General features: G+C 32.6%; 1 protein-coding gene across 1 annotated transcript in view; it reads left to right on the forward strand.

Moving 5' to 3' along the window:
• Positions 1-21926, forward strand: part of LOTGIDRAFT_167389 (hypothetical protein) — a gene marked incomplete at both ends in the record, with an annotated part of 67898 nt that overhangs the window by 33393 nt on the left and 12579 nt on the right. The window contains 38 exons of the mRNA XM_009064869.1: positions 100-264; positions 616-734; positions 1051-1258; positions 1610-1927; positions 2252-2575; positions 2898-3050; positions 3301-3465; positions 3615-3941; positions 4225-4377; positions 4716-4880; positions 5328-5651; positions 7528-7680; positions 7915-8406; positions 8742-8894; positions 9621-9785; positions 11223-11387; positions 11617-11775; positions 12076-12228; positions 12448-12612; positions 12889-13215; positions 13531-13683; positions 14136-14300; positions 14934-15114; positions 15489-15634; positions 15843-15995; positions 16220-16384; positions 16561-16884; positions 17075-17227; positions 17689-17853; positions 18008-18334; positions 18495-18647; positions 18886-19050; positions 19330-19656; positions 19828-19968; positions 20227-20391; positions 20674-21000; positions 21193-21345; positions 21571-21735. Coding sequence (XP_009063117.1) covers positions 100-264; positions 616-734; positions 1051-1258; positions 1610-1927; positions 2252-2575; positions 2898-3050; positions 3301-3465; positions 3615-3941; positions 4225-4377; positions 4716-4880; positions 5328-5651; positions 7528-7680; positions 7915-8406; positions 8742-8894; positions 9621-9785; positions 11223-11387; positions 11617-11775; positions 12076-12228; positions 12448-12612; positions 12889-13215; positions 13531-13683; positions 14136-14300; positions 14934-15114; positions 15489-15634; positions 15843-15995; positions 16220-16384; positions 16561-16884; positions 17075-17227; positions 17689-17853; positions 18008-18334; positions 18495-18647; positions 18886-19050; positions 19330-19656; positions 19828-19968; positions 20227-20391; positions 20674-21000; positions 21193-21345; positions 21571-21735 — 7881 coding nt within the window. The remainder of the gene's footprint in view (positions 1-99; positions 265-615; positions 735-1050; positions 1259-1609; positions 1928-2251; positions 2576-2897; positions 3051-3300; positions 3466-3614; positions 3942-4224; positions 4378-4715; positions 4881-5327; positions 5652-7527; positions 7681-7914; positions 8407-8741; positions 8895-9620; positions 9786-11222; positions 11388-11616; positions 11776-12075; positions 12229-12447; positions 12613-12888; positions 13216-13530; positions 13684-14135; positions 14301-14933; positions 15115-15488; positions 15635-15842; positions 15996-16219; positions 16385-16560; positions 16885-17074; positions 17228-17688; positions 17854-18007; positions 18335-18494; positions 18648-18885; positions 19051-19329; positions 19657-19827; positions 19969-20226; positions 20392-20673; positions 21001-21192; positions 21346-21570; positions 21736-21926) is intronic.

Here is a 21926-nt window from a genome sequence, read left to right on the forward strand (position 1 = left end):
TTTATAAGCATTTTTATCAGCCACTAAGCAGAGCATATTGACCTGCCTCAACTGTTTATGGCACAGTTCACCTCTGCAATTTCTACCTATTTATTTCAGGATCTTATCGGTAAGTGGGAAGAATTATGTGAAGAACATCAAGTATATGAAGGTAATTATGAAGAATGTGCAGAATGGTTGAATACTCTACAGAAACGTACTGATATCTGTTCAGATTTAGCTGGCGATAAACATGATGTTGAAGATAGACTAGTAAGATTACATGTAAGTTAGAATTTTGCATTTTTTCAGCTTTAAATCTATCATCTATTTTTTGCTTTCACAATTTGACTACATCTTCCGATGTCCATGTTCCAGTAAGGGTTAAATTATAAAATATTATGACATTTTGCCAGGTTGTAGATTAAACATGGAAGCAAAACTTCATGGCAAGGAAAATGACAAGCCGTGTTTTGAAGATTCAACGATTAGGCATAATTTAGACTTTATGTTAGAGCAATATCTCTTTCGATACAGTTGTACACTCTGCTTAACTAAATGGAAGTTTTCAGTTGGCTTTGATTAGACAACAAAACCACAGTATTTTTTTTAAGTAATGTTTGTTTGTTACTTCAGGAACTATCAGCAGAGAAAGACCAAGAAGCCAGTAAAATACATCAAACTATAGAATCTGGTGAAAAACTATATTCTACAACATCATCAGAAGGTCGTGATGTTATTAGACAAGATCTTAGGTATAATAATTCAGATTTAGAATTGTCATTTATTGATTTATTTTTGTTTCAGACCTAATCTATATGCAATATAGTTTTGTAAGAGAACCCTTATTTTAAGTTTCCAGTAATTGATTGAAGTTTTCTGTCAAGTATTGGGACAAATTTCTCAACTTTACATTTGCAAATGACTGATTGAATGATGCCGAATGTAATTCGATTTCTTATTCTTAAATACATAGTAACTTTTGGTTACAGATTTATTGGTCGTTAGAATTGTATTATGTTTATGTATTTGCTCATTAGATAAAAGAATTGAATGGTTAAATTATTTCAGAGCTTTACGTGAGCAATGGGAAAATGTCTGTGATAGATTATCAGAAACTAATCGTAAGCTAGACTCCAGTTTAAACCAATGGTCATCATATGATGAAAACTCTGAGAAATTCCACAAATGGCTGATAGATATGGAGGTCAAGTTAAAAGAAGATGCTGATTTGAAAACAACCTTACCTGATAAGAAAGCTCAGCTGCAGAATCATAAGGTATCACGATTAGTTTTATGTTTGTGACTCTGGGGCATGAATTAGTTATCTGATATATTGTTTATTTGATATCTGAATATCTTGATTAAGATATCTGAAAATCATATGGTATGATCCTGATATCTGACTATCATTAAGCATGATGCTGGATATTTGGAGACCATTTTTGCAGTTCCTATTTTAGTTTTGAAACAACAAGAGTCTTGCCTATGATTTTATTAGCAACTCTTGATCTTAAGTGAGCACAGTGAATTTGTTTTGAGTCTTTTGTTCGAAAAATAACAATGGTTGATTTATATGATTATGAGGTTGATATTGCTTGATATGTTATTGTTTTAATTTGGTTTCCAGATACTTCACCAAGATATCCTTTCAAGACAATATGTGATGGAAAATCTGACCAAGAAAGCCAACTCTTTGATGCATTCCACACCATCAGCTCGTGTTAACAAGTTTGTAGCTGAACTACAGAAGAAGTACAATAAACTATGTGACACATCAAAGACAATCCTAGATACATTAGATCAATCAGCTCGTGATCATCAGCAATATCAAGATAGTTATCAAGATTGTCAAGATTGGTTAAATTCATCCCGTGATAAGATAGCTGCCTGTACTGATAGATCTGGTGATAAGATGTCTCTACAGAGTAAACGAGAACGATTGAGGGTAGGCTTGAACATTCTGTATTTCAGTGATCCAATTCAACCATGTTGGCTTCATCCATTTTGAAAACTTCACAAGACTGACTCTGGAAAGCACTAGCTTTAGGGTTTAGAATCTAGAGCAACTGTGAATAGTGGTTGATGTTTAAGGGCCTAGGGTTAGTGAGGCAATTTTGATGAGAAAAATGGATTGTGTGTTGGAAGACAGTAACTTTGGTTTATGCTGTAATTTTCCTTTCATTTTGTTTTATGTTGATGCAAAACATAGTCACAAATTAAACTGTTTGCTTTGCACAAAAAATAATGAATACCTTTGTTTTCCTTGCAGGAGTTCGTTAACAGCGTACCAGAAGGTGAAAAGAAACTTCAAAATACTTTAGAACTTGGTGATGTGACTGCCAAAAATACCTCATCACAAGGTCGGGAGATTTTGAAACGGGAGATTGAACACATTCAACGAGAATGGCAGGATTATCTTAGTCTGATAGAGATGTCAGAAACCTCTCTAGAACAGGCTATGGTACAATGGGGTGATTTTGAGACTAAATTTGACTCCTGTGCTGCCTGGTTGAAGAATATGGAACAACAGGTTAAAAATTATGATTTGAAATCAACAGTAGGGGAAAAACAAGCACATGTTGAGAAATTAAAGGTAATGAATATTTCTATTTGTCTAAGTTGTTATGTTTTCTCTAACTTCTATACATCAAATTTCTCAAGGCACAAAATCATTACATCTCTAAAAGTATAAGATAATGATGGGACTTGTCAGAAGCCACTAGATTTATAGCTTAGTAGAGCAAAAAAAAAAAAAAACAATTTTGACATTTTGTATGCCTCATAAGATTTTTATAATTTGATCACTAAGTTATTTGTAATTCTCTTCATGAATATTTTGAAAAAATTTTTCAACCAAAAGGGGCAAAAAAAATTGTTTGCACTTTTAAAAAACCATTCCTTTTATTTTTTTATAGAAACAAAGAGAAGAGATTTTAGCCCACCAACCCGATATTGACAGATTTACAGACGACGCCCAAAACTTACTTCATACTAGTTCAGATATCAGACTTAGTACCCAAGTATCTAATCTTACCAATAGATATCAAGGTCTACTAACTTTAGTCAAGGTATGTGTTAATTTATCAAGCTTGTTTCAAATGATACAATGATTTCAATGCAATACTGGAGTCTGTTGTTTTCTCACTGTACTTTTGGAAGGTTAGGATTAGTATAATTCTGTTCAATGTTGTAGCAGCTATTATTTAACTAATCAATCATATGTCTGGAGGAATCTTATTCTATTGATATTTCTGCCAAAAGGTGTGGTAGAGCACTCTTTAGTAAAAAGTCTTTACGTATTGATACAAAACATTTCAGGATCTGATTAATAAATGGGAGAAGTTTGTGATAGATCATCAGACGTATGATAATCGTATTGATGATTTTAATCAATGGATAATGATAGAAGATCAGAAATTATCATCATGTCAACAACCTGTCAGTAGTCAGGATTCTTTGGAGGAGAAAAAGACTGTCTTACAGGTAAGAGCAGAGGCTCAGACCAGTTGAGATTAGAGGTGTATGTCTACCATATGAGGAACGATAACTGTGCAGTTTGAATCCCATTTTAAATAAATGAGAGGGTTGTCAGAAGTCTTTTTCAGGTCTCTCATTGTTTTTTCCCTTTCCAGATGTTGTTTGCTGAAAAGGAACATGGCCTACAAAAACTGAACTCTTCAATTGAAGCTGGTGAAAGGTTGTACCCAGATACAGCAGGCCCTGGAAGAGAAAAAGTCAGACAAGAATTGAGAACTGCTAAAGAAAATTGGGAACAACTGTTCAGTGGTTTGAATGATGCTCAGAGAAAAGTTGACACATTCCTAATTCAGTGGTCATCATATGCAGACGGTCAAGAGAGTTTACAAAGATGGATGTCAGAAACTGAGTCTGCTCTTAGAGCTGATGTAGATATGAAGAACACTTTACAAGAGAAGAGAACCCAGCTACAAAAACATAGGGTAAGCATGATCAAAAGCTTTTTTAAGTTTATTAATTCCAACCAATATACCTCATTAGTTCTGTATGTACTACCACTGATAGTTTGTAAGTTGCTGTTATTTCTGTATTGGAACTTGAAGGTTAATTAAGAATCTTGAGCTTGGGATTGATAAGCTCAGTTGCGGAGTGATATCAGGTGGAATAGTGAGTATGACTGCCATGTTAACAATAACATCACATTGTGTGAACTGAATGTTTCTAGGTTGAAGAATGATTTAATGTAAATGTAAAATTTTATTTCAGTCACTGTTACAAGACATAACTTCTCATCAACGTATGGTAGATTCTGTAGTAGAGAAAGCTCAAGGTGTATTACAGACTACCTCTAATCCTGATGTAGCTTCCTTTATTACTAATATCAACTCACGATATGAAAAACTGGCTTCAGATGCTAAGGTAAGGAGTGGAAAATTAAATTGTGGACTCAATATTATAATATTTTGTTGATGGACTAGTAGATTCAATTCTGGTTTAGGTTGATGTGATACCTTCATAATAACCACTCAGTTTCCTCCCTCTTGCAGGTTGGAGGGCAAATAACCCTCATTGCACTATGTATGGCAATATTTGTCTTCATTTGTCAAAACTGAGGCAGAAACATTTAGCCAAAGATCCATATTCATTTTCTAATTATAGTGTAACTGTTTGGATGTAAGATGTGAAACGAAACAAAAATTTCTTGCATAAAAATGTTGAAACCAACTCGTGGAATATTTATGAATTGATCATTTCAGACATTGATAGCAAGATCAGAAGAAAATGTAGAAGTACATCAGAAATATCAAGACAGTTTACAGACAGTTGTAGATTGGTTAAGTCATATGAAAGATAAACAGAATATGTGTGGTGATACAACTGGTGATAGACATACTATACAAAATAAACTAGAGAGACTCAGTGTAAGATATTTATTGATTTTGTTGATATTTGTGTGAATATTTTTTGTAAACCTCAGGGTTAATTATTCTGTCTGATTCACAAGATGATACTTTGAAATTTAGTTTTTGTAGTCCAGCAGATTTCAAAGTTTTCCTGAGTTCACTATTCTGGGTAATGGAGTTTACTTGCTTTGCTCATACATATTGTGTCTTATTTGGGGAATAGGGAGGTTTTCATTTTTAGATACAGATCTTATACTCTTTCTCAAGCATTTGTGTATGTAAGATTTCCACCAATTTACTGGAGAATTTTCTTGTTGACTTCTACCCAAATTAGTATGCAAGCTTCCTTTGTTTAAAGACCTAAGAATTTAATATTTTACTCAACTTTTAGTGTTTTAGTGAGGAATTTTATTTGCAAAACGTGCATAAGACCAGCTTATATATTAAATATTATATTTTCTATAGGAACTGGTAACCAATTTATCAGATGGAGTTGATCGTATCAAAGAATGTGAAACATATGCTGAAAACACCATGAATACAACAGCCTTGAAAGGTCGTCAAGGTATACAACAGGAACTTGATGTCCTCCATCTTGATTGGGAAGATTATAAAATCAAACTCAGTTCTTTACGAGATAGTCTGGAACAAGCCTTGTATTACTGGACACTGTATGAAGAAAACTATTCCAAGATGTCCCAATGGATTAAAGACCTGGAAAAACAAGTCAAAGATATGCCAAACAGGTCAACTTTGGATGAAAAACAAGAATCTTTGAGAAAATGCCAGGTATGTTCAAAACTTTTGTAAGCTTGAAATTTTTTTTAGTCAGATTATCTTAATAGAAATTCAAGTAAAGAAATTCCATGTTTTCATTAGATGTGTATACTTTTCTATTTTTGTGCTCTATCCATCTTTAATTGTATATATATATACCTCTCCAATGTGATTTCACCTAGTGCTCAAATTATTGCCAATAAACTCACAATCAGGCGTATTTCAATAGTATAGAACTCTTCATATTTAGAAATAGTTTATTATAGATAAAGCATCGTGTAAAAAAAATAAACAGACAAAAAACAGGAAAAAATGGCAACTTCATATACGAAATTTGATTCCAAATTTGAATATTGATGCTTCGATGTTTGTAACTGAATAGTCATTTATACAGTCATGATATTCAAAGCTTTGAAATTATATTTTGAGCTCTAGGTTAAACATTTTATTTTCCCCACATTAGCAACACCTACATTTTTTATTTGTATTACGTAGATTTTTGCTTTTTTTTAAATGTATAATGTTTTACAATGTACTCTTAAATTAGGAAACATTTTACTATATTGAGAATAAGGCTGGTGAAATTGAGGAGGCCAGTAAGATGGATTATGTAAGATATTTTTAGGGATTTTTCTACAGGAATGTTCATACTACTGTTCACTTCTGGATAGGAAGAGCTTTTAAAGCATGTAAAATTGGTTATGGATTAGGCTTAAATAATGCAATGGTACCTCTGTATTGGCAGAATTTCTAAAGCATGTAAAATTGGTTCTGGATTAGGCTTAAATAATAGTACCTTTGTATTGGCAGAATTTCTAAAGCATGTAAAAATGGTTCTGGATTAGGCTTAAAATATAGTACCTCTGTATTGGCAGAATTTCTAAAGCATGTAAAATTGGTTATGGATTAAGCCTATATAATGCTTAACTATGCTAAGGTCTTGTTTCAGTTTAAAACATTAGATTTGGAAGGCTCCAGAAGCATGTAAAATTGGTTATGGATTAAGCCTATATAATGCTTAACTATGCTAAGGTCTTGTTTCAGTTTAAAACATTAGATTTGGAAGGCTCCAGAAGCATGTAAAATTGGTTATGGATTAAGCCTATATAATGCTTAACTATGCTAAGGTCTTGTTTCAGTTTAAAACATTAGATTTGGAAGGCTCCAGAAGCATGTAAAATTGGTTATGGATTAGGCTTAATAAATACAAAATATTATAAAAGGGTTTTTCTACTATTTGTATGTGCTTAAGATACACTACCAGTGTCCCTGATACACACACTAGTGCTGGAAAGTCTCTTTGAATGCCTAGAACTAGAATTGCATGTTGTAGTATAGTTGTAGATGTTACAGAACCTTATCTTCTGCTTTCCTATATAGAAATTTTCTTTATAGTTTCCATATCTTAAAACAGCATGCATACCTGTTTCTTACTATGCTTTTATAGTATAATATATTATATAATTCTAAAATTTATTATTTATGTATAATGATGATTATTTCACAGCTTTTCAAGTGCATGATGGGCTTTGTATTTATTTTAGTCTGGATTTATCGAAGCATTTATCATATTTTACATTTTATATGCATTGTGAATATTTTTGTGAGGTCCATTTTGTTCAAATATTTTTTACAAAAAAGAGAAGTCAAAGTTTAGCAAATGACAAGATAAAACAAAAATGATATGTAGATTGTTTTGTACTGTATTAATTCAAATTGCAAATAATTTGGACTAAATTTTAATTTTATTTATGATGTTACAATTTCATTTATGATATCATTTGAATTTTAACATTACATCATTCATGAATTTGATCAATTTACATTTTAAACAAATGATTTTCATTTATCAACCCAAAATTGTGATATTTTTTGATGAATTTTTTAGGAAATTGTACAAGAGGTCAAAGGCCGACAAAGAGACATAGATAAATTTGCTGATGATGCTCAGACTTTACAAAATTTAACCAACGAAGGTCGAGTTGGTACATTTGTATCCCAATTAGTAACTAGATACCAGAATTTACTTACTAATTCAAAGGTCAGTATTCTGTTCAATTCCCTTAACCTTTCAGAACTAAGCATCTAATCAGAAAACATTCCTTGAAGTTTAGTCTATGGAATTCCAGACAGCAAAAGGTGCCAAAAAGCTAATGGTGGCCATGATACATAGAAAATGGCTAAGTAACCTCTTTAAAATCATTCCCACTAGATCCTTGAAACTGTAGTAAATAAAAGAGTCACTTTTGAACTTTCAGTTTTTGTTTGTTTCTAGGAAAATGTGAAGAAATGTGAACAGAATGTGGAAGATCATAAATTATTTAAAGAAAAACTAGCAGACTGTAATCAATGGCTGACAAAATCACGAAACAAGTTCAACAACTGTCCTGACACTGGTAATTCAAGAGCAGCATTAGAAGACAGTTTAGAGAAAGTCCAGGATCTGCTGCGAGATAGAGATGCTGGATTTGCTAAATTGAATCAAGTGATCGAAAGTGGTGAACATCTGTACCCTACCACAGCAACAGAGGGACGTGAAGCCATTAGACAAGAATTACGTAAACTTAAACTAGGTTTTGAGGGATTGTATGACGATCTCTCGGCCACTCAACGTAAATTAGAGGTATCTCTTGTCCAATGGACTTCATTTGATGATAGTCATAGCCAAGTAGATAATTGGTTACGCGATATGGAGTTACAGTTACATGGTTCCATTCCCCTCAGGTCTACTCTAGAAGAAAAGAAAACACAGTTACAGAACTTCAAGGTAGATGTTTCTTCAATATAATATTTATAGGATTCATACCTTTGTCACCTTTTCACCAAGCAGACGACAATGAAGCTCATTACTGACTGAGCTACCAGCTATTCCACTGCTGATGTGGAGCTTAAAGACACGTTTTTTTTTAATCCAGATATAAGGCATTAAGCTAACAGATTGATTTGTAGAAATGTATTTATGGGTTATAAAAGAAGCATAATTAATATCATTAGCCATGCAGACTCTGAGAATGGGATGCAATATGCAACCAACACTTAATTGCATAATGCATAATTTCCGCCAGCGAGTAAAAACAATTGTATCTTTAATGTATTTTTAAGGCCTTACATCAAGATGTACTGTCTTATCAACGTGTTATAGAGAGTATAGGAGATAAAGCTCAATCATTGGTCCACAGCAGTCCAGATTCAGATCTCAATAAATTTACATCACAAACTAGTTCTCGTTATCAAAAACTCTGTCAAGCTTCCAAGGTAAGTTATAGCAAGTTAAATATGTAGAACTTAAATTAGATTAATTACATTATAGCAGTATTATTATTATTTGGTTTATTTTTTCTGATCATATTGAATATTGCTGTGTTATTTTGTATAATTTGTGTATAACTTGTGTATAACTCGAGATATTATTGTTTATATAAATGTATTGTAGGTTATATTGTGTTTATTTTTGCTGATCGAATATTGCTGTGTTATTTTGTATAATTTGTGTATAACTTGTGTATAACTTGAGATATTATTGTTTATATAAATGTATTGTAGGTTGTATTGTGTTTATTTTGTTTTCCAAAAGACAATTTATTTTGTATATTTTTTTTTGGTTTGTTGTGTATATATTTTGCATGTAAATTATGTTCTAAGAGTTTTTGTGAAATTTTTGTATAATTGTATGATTATTTTGTAATATTTGTATAAGGTTTTAAGAGATACTCTCTTATAGAAGCACTGGCCTAGGTCACAAGCTAACCCTTTCAACCCTAGTGGCCGGTATACCGGCCAAACACTAACGCAATATATACCTGACCAGCCGGTATACCGGCCGTTGCTATGTGACGTCATACAACGTTAACGTCATACGCTTTTACTTTTATTACTTGGAGTTCAGGGTATATGACGTTGTATTTCATTTACACTCAGGGTTCAAAGGGTTAAAGATTATTTGTGTTAGTTTATATTAAGTATTGTATTTATAAATTGTAGGATTATGTACAACAATATGAGGTATTAGTATCAGATCATCAACAATATAATGATGCCTATAACATGTGTGTAGAATGGTTAAATAGTATCAGAGAGAAATTGTCTGCCTGTGCCGATGTTTCTGGGGATCGACATGCTATACAGAATAGACTTGATAAAATACAGGTAAGTTTATTTTTGAATCTGTGTTTTTATAATTGGCACATTAATAACATGATGGTGTTGGAATGAAGGTAAATACCAAGCTGTATTCTATATTTCTATAAGCAGGCTTGATATCAACTTTCAAAATGGAACCAAAAAATAATACTTCTCTTTAGTCTGAAGGAGTGCTTTTAAAACAATTATGAAATAACCAAACCATATAGGTAACACTATCTGAGTTTGATGATATCAGCCACTAATCTCAAGGGCTAATTCCAGTTGTGGAATTTTCTGGTAAACTGAAAACAAGGGTAACTTACCCTGGTTATAAAGTTATAGAATTACACTTGGTGTTAACTTTTATGTTTGAATTGTGTTAGATGTTGTCTTGATAATAACATTGATGTATGTGCTGTGCTTTAGGTGTTCTTTTTTTTTTGAAAGAGATGACAAAAACAGGGCATGTTTTTGAGACTTGTTGTACAAGTAAATGTGTGATAACACTTCATTGTCATTGATAAGTTTAGATATCTGCTGCTCAGTGATTTGATAGCTTTTGTATTTATTTTAAATCATTAGTTTGTGACAAGATTACGAAGCATGTTTATTGCATGTATTTTGTTTTATTTTTATTAGCAACGTTGTGTAAGTTCCATCCTATTCCTAATTTTAAGTTTTACGTTAAATTTGAATTTTAGATTAGTTGTGTGAAATATTTTAGCTAATTAGTTGTAGTCTGAAGTAAATATTTTCAAGAATCAACAAGAATAAATTTTACAAATCAAATGAAAAATTAGTATTACAGATGAAGGCCGATTTTTCTGAATTCAATATGTAAAATGCATGCAAGCTAATTTAGATTTTACTATCTGCACAAAAAGCATGATTTATGTGTGATTTCACTATTTAGTAGAAGTTTTTTTTTATTTATTTGGTAAATCATTTTATATTTTTTTTTGTTTCAATCTGCTTTCATGAGAGATGTAGGTAGTAATGCTGTAGAGGTTTTCTAAAATTTTTATATGTATCGGGGACCCTGATAACATCAGTTTGCACCATTCCAATTTTTAGGCTTGTGGTTCCTGTAATTTCACTAAAACTAAGTGTTTTTAGGACCTTTGCAGGGATGACATCATAAAAGACTTAGTATTATTAGAATTGCTAGAACCACAGATGTCTGATTGAAAATTGGAATGGCACAAATTGATTCTATCATTGTCCCCGATACGCATAAAATTTAGAAAACCTCTTTACAATCTCTTGAAGTTCCAGTACTCAATGTATATTTCTATTACATGCATCCTACAGTTCACCTTTATTTAATGTTTTATGTTCAAACAATAACTTGTTTTTTAACCTGAATTTTTAATGAGATGAATATTTCTTTTACATATTGAGATGATAATAGAATACAAATCTTTTTTGTATTTTGAATGACTTTCATTTGTATATCTGTAGGATATATTGGCCACAAAACTAGAAGGAGAACCAAAAGTGAATAATGTAATGAAACTAGCAGAGAAAGTCCTGCCTAATACAGCTCCCCAGGGTAAAGATATCATAGTACGAGAAACTGATGCTTTACGAGAGGATTGGGAAGCCTTTATGACTGCCTTAGTTAAGGTAAATTTTGCAGATACTTTTTAGAAATTGGTTTTTTTGTGATTACAATTACCATCAAATTTTTGAAAAAAAATTTTAGAAAAAAATCGTTAGTCCACCTGCTTTTGAAATGCTAGCAATAGTTTAAATGCAAAATGTTCTTAATTATTCATTGCTTATTGGGAAATATAAACTCAGCAGTCTTAGTTTCTAGCAAGTCCTTTACTGTTTCATTAACTTTTAATTTCAGACCAAGAGTGATTTAGAGAAATGTATGGATCAATGGAAAGAATTTGAAACCTGGCATGAGAAATGTGCTTCATGGTTAAAAGATACAGAACATAAGATAAGAGAAGTGGATCTGAAAGCAACTCTTAAAGAAAAGATAACTCAACTTGATAAATTAAAGGTATGCATGTCCATTGTTGTCCATTTAATGATAAATAAAATTGAATTCTTTCCTTGAGATGGAAGCGTACAACATTGTGATCTCTCCAATCATCATTACTGAGTTATGTATATAGCATGATATGATCAAATAAATTATTATATTATGTTGTTATTTATGTTCATTGTTTTCGAGAGGTATTTTTTATTATTGAAATGCTTGTATATTGTCTTTAGGAAGAAGAAAACACTGCTGCCATATCTGCTGACATTCAGATCATCTGCATACTAATACTTTCAAATATAACTGTCACTTTTTTAGCGTCTGCATGAAGAAATCCACGGTCACCAGAAAGACATGGATTCATTAAGTGATTCAGCTCAAGATTTATTACGACTTAGTACCGATACTAGAGTTATCAGTCAAGCTTCCCAGCTCTCGACTAAATATCAGACACTACAGGTGAACATCAAGGTAAGTCTTCAATGTACTGACAAATGGCCTGCTTGGGAACTAACTTGCGGACACCTTACAATGATTTAAACCTGTCAAATGCTAAATCTTCTTTAGTGTCGCTGTGGTATATGCTTATGAATACATGTATTACAAATTTCAAGACTCGTCCTCACCTGCCAAAACATCTTCTGCAGCTAGTGTCAAGATTATACAAGTATCCCATTTTGAATTTTTCAGGAATTGATACGTCGTTGGGAACAGTATGTTATAGATCATCAATCTTATAGTGAATCATTTGAACATTGTAAAAATTGGTTGATTGATATGAGATCTAAGATTAATGATGTTATAGAAACTAATGGTGATAAACATACAATTCAACAGAGACTGACGAGAGTTCAGGTATATATAATTATAATTATGAAGTCAAGTTTCTCAAATTGTGCTCACTTATCAGTAGGTCTTTGGAGTTGAACTGGTACATTCATCAGCTGGTGATTTTTAATCAAGTTTTGTTTAGTATTGGCAAGGTGCATAGTTATTTGGAGGGCACTATAATTTAAGTTTATAAGGTGGTAGTTCATGTTAAAGATCCTTTGAGTATAAAATATCCATCAGATTTCAACTGTGATTCAACTGTATTTGTTATTCAGTGATTTCATTAACTTATTTTTCTAGGATTTACTCTCAGCCAAAGAAGAAGGTTTACATATGTTACAAATAGCCTTAGATAATTTACAAGTTGTTTTACCCAACACGTCTGTTACTGGTCGTGATAACATGAGACGAGAGATGCAACAGTTACAACAGGAATACGATGCCCTGTCAGCAGATCTGAATGAGAGTAAAATGAGACAAGAGAGTTGCCTGTCACAATGGACGGTCTATGATGACAGTACAGAACAGTTAGAAAGATGGTTACATGATCTCGAGGGTCAAATTCAAGTAGAATCCCAACCACAGAACACATTACAAGAGAAAAAGTTGCAATTAGAAAGAATTAAGGTATGAACTTGAAAATTTGCATTTTTTCTTATTGTAATGCTTGTTACTAAGGAAAAATGGAGACTGATTGTTAGCTCTCAAATATTCAGACCGCTTTTTACAAATGTTGATCAATTCAAGATTTGAAATGTTGTTACAGCTCACGTGCTTTATTGAAAAATAAAGTGGAGAGTTTTTACAGCTGTTTCAGAAAATTCCGCCTTCAGGCAAAGCAGAAGTAAATTGTGAAGCTTATCCTTTTGTGACATAATATATGGTATTTGTACTATCTCATTGTGCACTTATAAAGACGTTATACAATAAACTTTGTTTCAGGTTTTACAACTAAATATCAATGCACAACAGAGTACTATAGATAATCTGAATGAGAAAGCACAAACATTGAAACAGATGTCACATGACTCCAATTTAACCAATCAGATTAAACAGATAGTTGACAGATATGATAAACTACGAACTCAAGTTAAGGTAAGAAATGTGCTCTGTTTGTAACAGTGGCTTAGTAAAGTGTTTTGTTTTGGAAAGTGGCAGGACAATGACTGAGAAAGTTTGATGCTTGCTAGTTTGTATATAGATCCCCTGTTCAATCCTAGCATAGACCATTGATGGTACCACCAGTATTTTTCAATCTTTTTCCCTCTGACAGTGACCGACATTTAAAGTAGTTGTTTGGATTGGACAAGAAACTGAGGTTTCATGTGCTACAGACTGTGAATGTTAAAGATCAACCGACAGTTAAATGAAAATAAGTTTACTAATGATGCAAAAGTTTCCTTATTGCAATCTGCATTCATTTACTACATGAGCCCTATCATGTACAGAAAAGTTAGATATGAAACATTATTCATTTTTTTTAACATATGTACGGGCATTGTGAGATATTTGTATACACATATACACACGAACGTTGTATATTTCAGGACTTGTTACAAAATGGTGAGAAATATGTTCGTGATCATCAGATATATTGTGATGTATTTATGGAGACTAGTGATTGGTTGACAGCTAGTATAGATAGATTAAGTATATGTAGTGTTGTTCGTGGTGATAGAACTGTTATTGAAGCTCAAGTTCACAAAGTACAGGTAATTACAACACATTACTTGCTGTTTTTAACTTTCAGAATATGCCTTTCTTAAAGATGGGTTTCCTTATTTTTAGTGTCAAATTAAGCAGGCTATTTGATTAATTGGTGTCTCTAATGAATTATCATGTATTCTTAATCTTATCATTATGTTCTTATTGTATATGATTGAGAGTTTTAACCATCATAAATGTCCATGTATGTACAGTCTGCATAAACAAACTTAATCGGTCACTCATTGGATTCTGCTGGTAATTCTCTTCCAAATCATTAGAACACCTCTACTTACTATTTGCATTTTTGTTTTCATAAATGAAAATAAGGGAAGCCATCTTTAAGAGTGTATCTAGAGATTTTAGACATGTTGGGATGTGCCATCTCTTCAAATCTGTTGTTACTATTCTTTCAATATAATTTGAATATTTTTGTATGGTATCTGATTATTATGGAGTTTTGGAGATTGGATCTCTGTTTATGAAATGGAAATGTACTGTAACACAAAATAGGAAATATAGATGGACAAGAGTCTAAAGAAATAAATTTAAATATGGATCACAAACTAATGTAAAGTATATTTCTAACTATATTGTCTATTAATTCGTTATACTATGTTACTATGTATGCTTTGTTGCAGGACATCCACACAACACAAGAAATTGGAAAGAAGAAACTAGATAATGTTCTGACTAAAGGAAAAACAGTTTTACCTCAGACGTCTACCCAAGGTCAAAAACTCATTCAAGAAGAAATAGATAATTTGATGAAGGATTTTGAACACTTCCAATCTGATTTAAAAACATCTTTAGATTCATTATGTAAGTACAAACTAAATTATTGTTTTGATCTATGTTACTGTCAGCTTAATGTGTTGGCTAGCCTTAGTGTGGTCAGCAGCCCCGTAGTTAGTTTGGGGTCTGTGGGGGCTGGGCCAAAGTAAGTGAGAAGCCCCATCAAAACCTTCTTCAGTTCAGTTGTACAAAATTTTCCGAGTACAAAATCTGATCCCCAGCACCAAATCATTCCTAACTGTTGGAAAGTCTTTGTCGTCTGCTGCATACATTGAACTTGCTTTTATGACATTCTGCTGGGAGGTCAACAAGAAACTGAGAAATCAACAAATAAAACTACAGTGTGACAAAACCTTCTGGCAATTGAAATTGAATTTGATGTTTTGATAATTTTATTTCAGCAAATTTGAGTGGTAAATGGCAGAGTTATGAAGAATATTATAATGAATTAAGTAAATGGATAAAAGACACTGAAACCAGGATGAAAACTGAAGCTGATTTATGTGCTACCTTAGACCAGAAACATTCACAAGTTCTTAAACAGAGAGTGAGTTTGAACTTATAACATTACATTATTTAGTTTACAATGTATGTACATGTACTTATTGTTTACAGACTGCGATTCTCTTATTAGTGCCATGTTTTTTTTTTCATGAAAAAATTCTCAATTTAATTGCTTCAAATGAATGTTAATTTTCTTTTTGTAAGTTTTTATTGAAATGAAATCAAAAGCAAACTTTCTTGTATAATTTCAGTCACTACACGAAGAGATATTAAATGAACAAGAGTCATTCGAAAAACTTGGTGAACAGGCTCAGTTATTGATGCAGACGTCACCTGATAGTCGTCTATCAACACAACTGACACAACTTACTTCTAGATATAGTAGTCTTATGTCACAGTCTAAGGTGAGTAGCTCTCCTTACATAGAGATAATAAGAGTCATAATCAAAGAACAAATCTTTTCTAATATTTACCTAAGAAAAAATTCACATTAAAAAAAATGCTTGTGATCTTAAAATTTATTTTTTTTTATACTGAAGACAAATGGAATTGCAGGTGCTTAGATTTTCTAATGATGGTCCTATGTATGTTCTATGTGCTGATAGTGCCATGTATTGTTGTATTTTAGGAGTTATTGAAAAGGTATGAACAGTATTTAGCTGATCATGAACAATATGATAAGGTATATGATGAAACTGTACAGTGGTTATCTAATACTCGGGAGAAACTAGCTATCAATACAGATGTTACTGGTGATAAACAGAAAATACAGAAACAGATTGATAGACTCAAGGTAAATATCAGAACTTAATGTAAAGTTTATATTGTCTCTTCTATTTGCACCTTTAATATCATTTGTTTCTGAGAGTAATAAATTATAGGCCAAGTAGCAAGACAAATCATCTGTTAGTTTGGCAATATCTTAGTGACAAATTTGACTATTGATGATGGTTACTGAATGTTTTCTAGGAATTTGTAATAATGAAAGAGGAAGGTCAGATGTTGATTCATACCACCAATAACTGGGGAGAGAAAACTATGACCAATACATCAGTTGATGGTAGAGAGAGTATACGTCAAGATTTACAAGGTCTGCAGCAAGACTGGGAATCTCTCATCTCTGATGTCACTGATACTAAAGTCATGTTGGAAGCCCGTCTGCTACAGTGGACTGATTTTGATGCCAGTTTAGATGGAATTCAGAGATGGATTAAGGAAACAGAAAAGAAATTGAAGAGTTCTCAACTTAAAGGAGACATAAGCGAAAAGAGGAATGAATTGCAGAAAATTAAGGTAACCTATTTTTTTGTGAAACATGTACAAATACTAAATAAGAAATTTGTGGAAAATTTGATTTTAGTCTCTCCCAAAAAACTTGAATTTGGATTGGTTATTAGAGGTCTGCTCAAAATTGGCTGGCCTAGTTTACCACTTTATTATATACAGGTTAATTTAAATTGGACTGTCAATTGGTTATATTCAGGTATCCTATCAAGACATTGTGTCCTATGAACAGATGATAGAGTCAGTCAATAATAAAGCTGTAGAATTAGAACCTAGTGCCACTGGTAGTAGAATTGTATCAGATTCTTCTACACTGGCTACCAAATACAATACTTTAAAAGAACAGGCAAAGGTAGGTGTTCTTCCTTTATCTGTGGATTCTTTCATTGTGTTAAAGGTTGTATAACCAAACAAGATAGGAGTTGTCTGCTCATTATCTAATGTAAATGATAAATCAATGTTGGGTATTATTTTCAAACTGCAGTTCCTGTTAGGTTGAAGATCCTGACTATCTTGAAAAGTTGTATGCTTTATGAGGGGCAAAGCTGGATTTTCTCCTGTCTTTAAGGTGAAATTGGTTGAAATTTGCAAGGGCCTTTACTGGCTGTTGATTAAGGCGTTACACTGAATACAGGTGTCTGTTGGCTCATATGTTACAGTCTATCCATGTTAAAGATCCATTTACACTTATAGAATGATGATATAGATGATACAAATACACTATTCTCTTACGAAAAATCGACTGTAACAAAATGATGTATGGAAGTTGCCATTTGGTTTGTAAATAAAGTTTTTGATTGTATTTATTTACAGGATTTACTAGCTAGAAATGAACAATATGTAGCTAATCATCAAGATTTCCTTGATGCTTGTAATAATTTTAACTCCTGGTTACGTACAGCTAGAGAAAAACATGCTACCTGCTCAGATACTTTTGGTGAAAAAACTTCCATTGAATCTAAGATTGAACGATCCAAGGTTAGAATACTAATAGATCCTTTTAAGAATCACCTTTTGGTAGAAGGGCCAATCTTATTGCTATTGAATATTGAGTTCATTCCATTACTCTGAGAAGACTTATTAAGCTATATTTAACCATATTTTGTAAATTTATTTTTGTTTTGTCTTTTAGAGCTTGATGGCAAGTCTTAATGAAGGAGCTCACAGACTAGCTCAAGCCAATAAAGCAGGGGAAGCTACTCTCACAAGTACATCACCATCTGGTCAGACCAAGATTAGACAAGAACTACAAGCTATGAATAAAGAATTTGAAGAATACAGAAACCAACTACTTCATTCTCAAGCAGAACTGGACAATTGTCATTCAAGATGGGAAGATTTTGAACATAGCTATATAGATTTTAATAATTGGTTGAAAGAGACAGAATCCATCTTACGAGCTGAAATGGAATATAAATCCACAGTGGAAGAGAAGAAACAACAATGGACTCAATATCAGGTAGGTGTTTTGATAATGTTTGAAAGGGGAAGTTAGTGGAATATTATTTGAATCTGAACATTCTGCAAGTGCCAAATTGTTCACTTCAATATCCATCGTTGAAATTCATTGAAGGTCTGTATTTGATTTATATCATGAATTCTATGGGTTTTTTTTTCAGTATCATCTGGATGAAGTTCTATCACATCAGACGTCACTAGATGATGTCAGTGAGAAGGCCCAGGCATTGTTACAGACCAATGCAGATGCTAAAACCAGTCATGCTATAACTCAGTTAACTACTAGATACCAATCTATTATAGCTCTAGCTAAGGTAGGTCTTTTCATAGCTTACTTCCATGATACTATTGTTCCAAAGACACTCATACTTTTCGATTTTTTTTATTTTTAGAATAATTAAGTCTTATGGCATCTTCTGGGATTCAACTCTGAGATTTTGTGACGCGAACAGTGTTGGAAACAAACAGAAAATAAGAATTCAGTTTGTGTAAGTAGGCTTGAGCAATAAAACATCTATTAAATGAAAATGGTTTTGTGGTTGTTTTTTGTAGGATCTGGTACATTGCAGTGAAAATAACTATGATAATCATGTTAACTATAGAGAAAGATTACAAGTATTTACTGAATGGTTAAAAGATATTAAGCGTAAGATTAAAACTATAGAAGATGATCGAGGTAACAGAGAAAATGTTAATATTAGATTGTCCCAATTTGATGTAAGTATATTATCATTCTGGATGCTATAATCTTCTGAGAGACATGCTGATGAATTCCAAGGCTGTTACATTTATGACTATCAGAATGGAGAACCCTTCAATTGATTTTCAAACAAGACAACTTGTCATTCTGCTAACTTGTGTTTTGGATATAAAATCCTCATCAGCATAGCTGTATTGAAAAATTTAATTGTAATATTAGGGCTGAATTCATATAGAGAAAGTAGTTTCCATTAGTTTGAAAAACATATTATTACAATGACAAATTATTTTCTGTAGGAAATCCAAAATGGAATGGATCAAGGTCACAGTTATCTTAGAGCTTTATTAGATGCTTGTGAAAAGACATTACCTAGCACCAATCCAAGAGGTTGTCAGAGCATTCGCCAGGAATCAGAGAAAGCTAAAGTAGAGTATGAAAACTTGCTGACAGAGATGTCTCAAGCCAAACGTAATTTAGAGAATGCTTTGACCCACTGGGGAGATTATGATAGACTTCAAGATCAACTACATGATTGGTTAACTGATGTTGAACACAGAATGATGGCAGATCCAGATCTGAAAAATGATCTACCAGAAAAACGATCCACTCTTGAAAAATACAAGGTATTTTGACCGGCTTTATATGATCATAATATTTTCTGTCCAACCATTTTTTCCACCAATTGTAACTATTTATTTTCTTGGTTTAGATAGTGATTTTTAAAGTGTTCATAACAAATGTCTATTTATTCGTGGATGAATGTTTTCTTATCTTTTTTTATGTTCTCTTTGCAGGCATTATTAGCAGACATCTTGGCTCATAAAGATATGATGAGCAGACTGGAAGAGAAGTCAGGACAGGTTAATGACCCTACGCCACAGACTAGAGTAGCTCAACTAAAGGCCAGATATCAATCTGTATTAAATGCCAGCAAGGTTTGTATTTGACTGACCTAATATGCTTCAAAAGAACAATCAAACTATGGGGGAATGTTTAAAATTTCTAGCCTGTTACCTCAACCACATACCAATACAGCTGAATTGATATTATTGAAAAGTACTTTCCCTTTGTTTGAATTTAGTTTGTTTATAGATACATGAATCTTTTTGCCGTCTGCACATCTATGGTAAAATAGTTTTCATTAGTAAAGTTGGAAAGCTTAGGTATTATGATGTTGATTTTCAATGTTTCAGGATCTAGTTAGTCGTATGGGAGGACAAGTTGAATTGCATGAAGAATATCGTAAAGCTTATATAGCCTGTTTAGATTGGTTGGCTAACAATAAACATAGATTACAGAGACTTAGTGATTATTCTGGTGACAAGAAAACTTTGCAGGATAGACTACTACAACTCAGGGTAGGTTATGACTCGAAACATCTTGCTTTCTGTTAGCCCTTGTGCCATAGTCCAAACATTTTTAAATTCTTATTCCAGAAAAGATTTTTTTGGTGATTCAGAAAGACTGGACTTGCTCAAACATCTGAAGTGCTTAATGCTATTTTAATTTTATGATTTGGTGAAATTTTGTTAAATAAGGTTATTTTGGGGGTGTTTTTGCACCCCATCCTTACAGTTTTACTCATGATTATCAGAAATGTATCCGAAATTTATTCAAAAGTGTGTCTTTGTCAAATCCAGGAATTCAAGTCTGAATTGAAAAGGGGACAAGAAATGGTAGAAACTGCTGCAGGTCTTGGTAATCAAGTTTGTCAGCAAACGGCTCCAAGAGGTCAAGAGGTCATTCAACAGGAAGTGAAATCCTTACGTGATGATTGGAATATGTTTGCTTCTGCTGTTAATGATGTTGAAGCTAATCTAGAAACGTCTATCACCAACTGGAGTCAACTGAATGAGGAACAAGAAAGTTTCCTAGAATGGATTGAGAAAAAGGGACGAGAAGTTAAAGAACAACTAGAACCTACCAGTAATCAGTTTAAAAAACAACAACAATTAAGACGAGGAGAGGTCAGCACTCTTATTTCATTAGTTTATTCTTGATAATACAAATAGAGAGGAAACAAGAATTGGCAACCCATCTTTAAGATAACAAGAAAGAAACAACCAGAGGCCAATATTTATAGTGATAAGCAGGAAATAATTGGCAGTCTTTTTGGGAAAGTAAGCATAAAATAATTGGCAATCTATTTTATGTTTCAGGATCTATGTGATAACATCACTGATAATAAGGTAATCTTAGAGAAAGTCAGAGAGAAAGGTGATGCTATTGCTCAAAGATCAAGTGATCCAAGACTCTCAAATAATATGATGCAGTTATCAACTAAATACCAGTCATTATGTTCCTCGGCCAAGGTAAGATGTTTGCTTTTAATATGAGCACATTAAGCAGAGCGCACCAAGATGACAAACAGAATTGCCAGTGCTGGTAGGTGATCTGGTAGTTCATCACAAAAACTAAGTTTTATCATTCTTTTTATCTGAAAATAATTCCATTCTGATGTTTTTAAGTCCAAATTCCAACTTTAATGATACATTGGGAATCTTTTAGTCTTGCTGAACATTTGTTGTTTATTTTAGAATATGGTACGTAAATTGCGTGATAATGTTGATGATCATAGAGAATATGATGATGCCTTGAATAATGGTGACAAATGGTTGAAATGGATCAGAGACAGAGTTGAAGCTTGTAAAGACACATCTGGTGATTGGAATGCTACCCAAGATAGAATAGATGATATTAAGGTATGGTAAAAGTACTGTATTTTAGTTGTTCAGTGATTTTTGTAAAGCCTTTGAGTAAAATCAGAGTGATGTTTTATGTTATATTTTATATCACTTTTGATCAAATGCACCTGGAAATGACAGAATTTCTTACAGTGATGACATATACTCTTGGAAACAAAACTTATGCTGTCTCTTTGCTAATAACCACC

Source organism: Lottia gigantea (assembly GCF_000327385.1).
Source record: "Lottia gigantea unplaced genomic scaffold LOTGIsca_66, whole genome shotgun sequence".
Classification (NCBI taxonomy): Eukaryota; Metazoa; Mollusca; class Gastropoda; family Lottiidae; genus Lottia; species Lottia gigantea.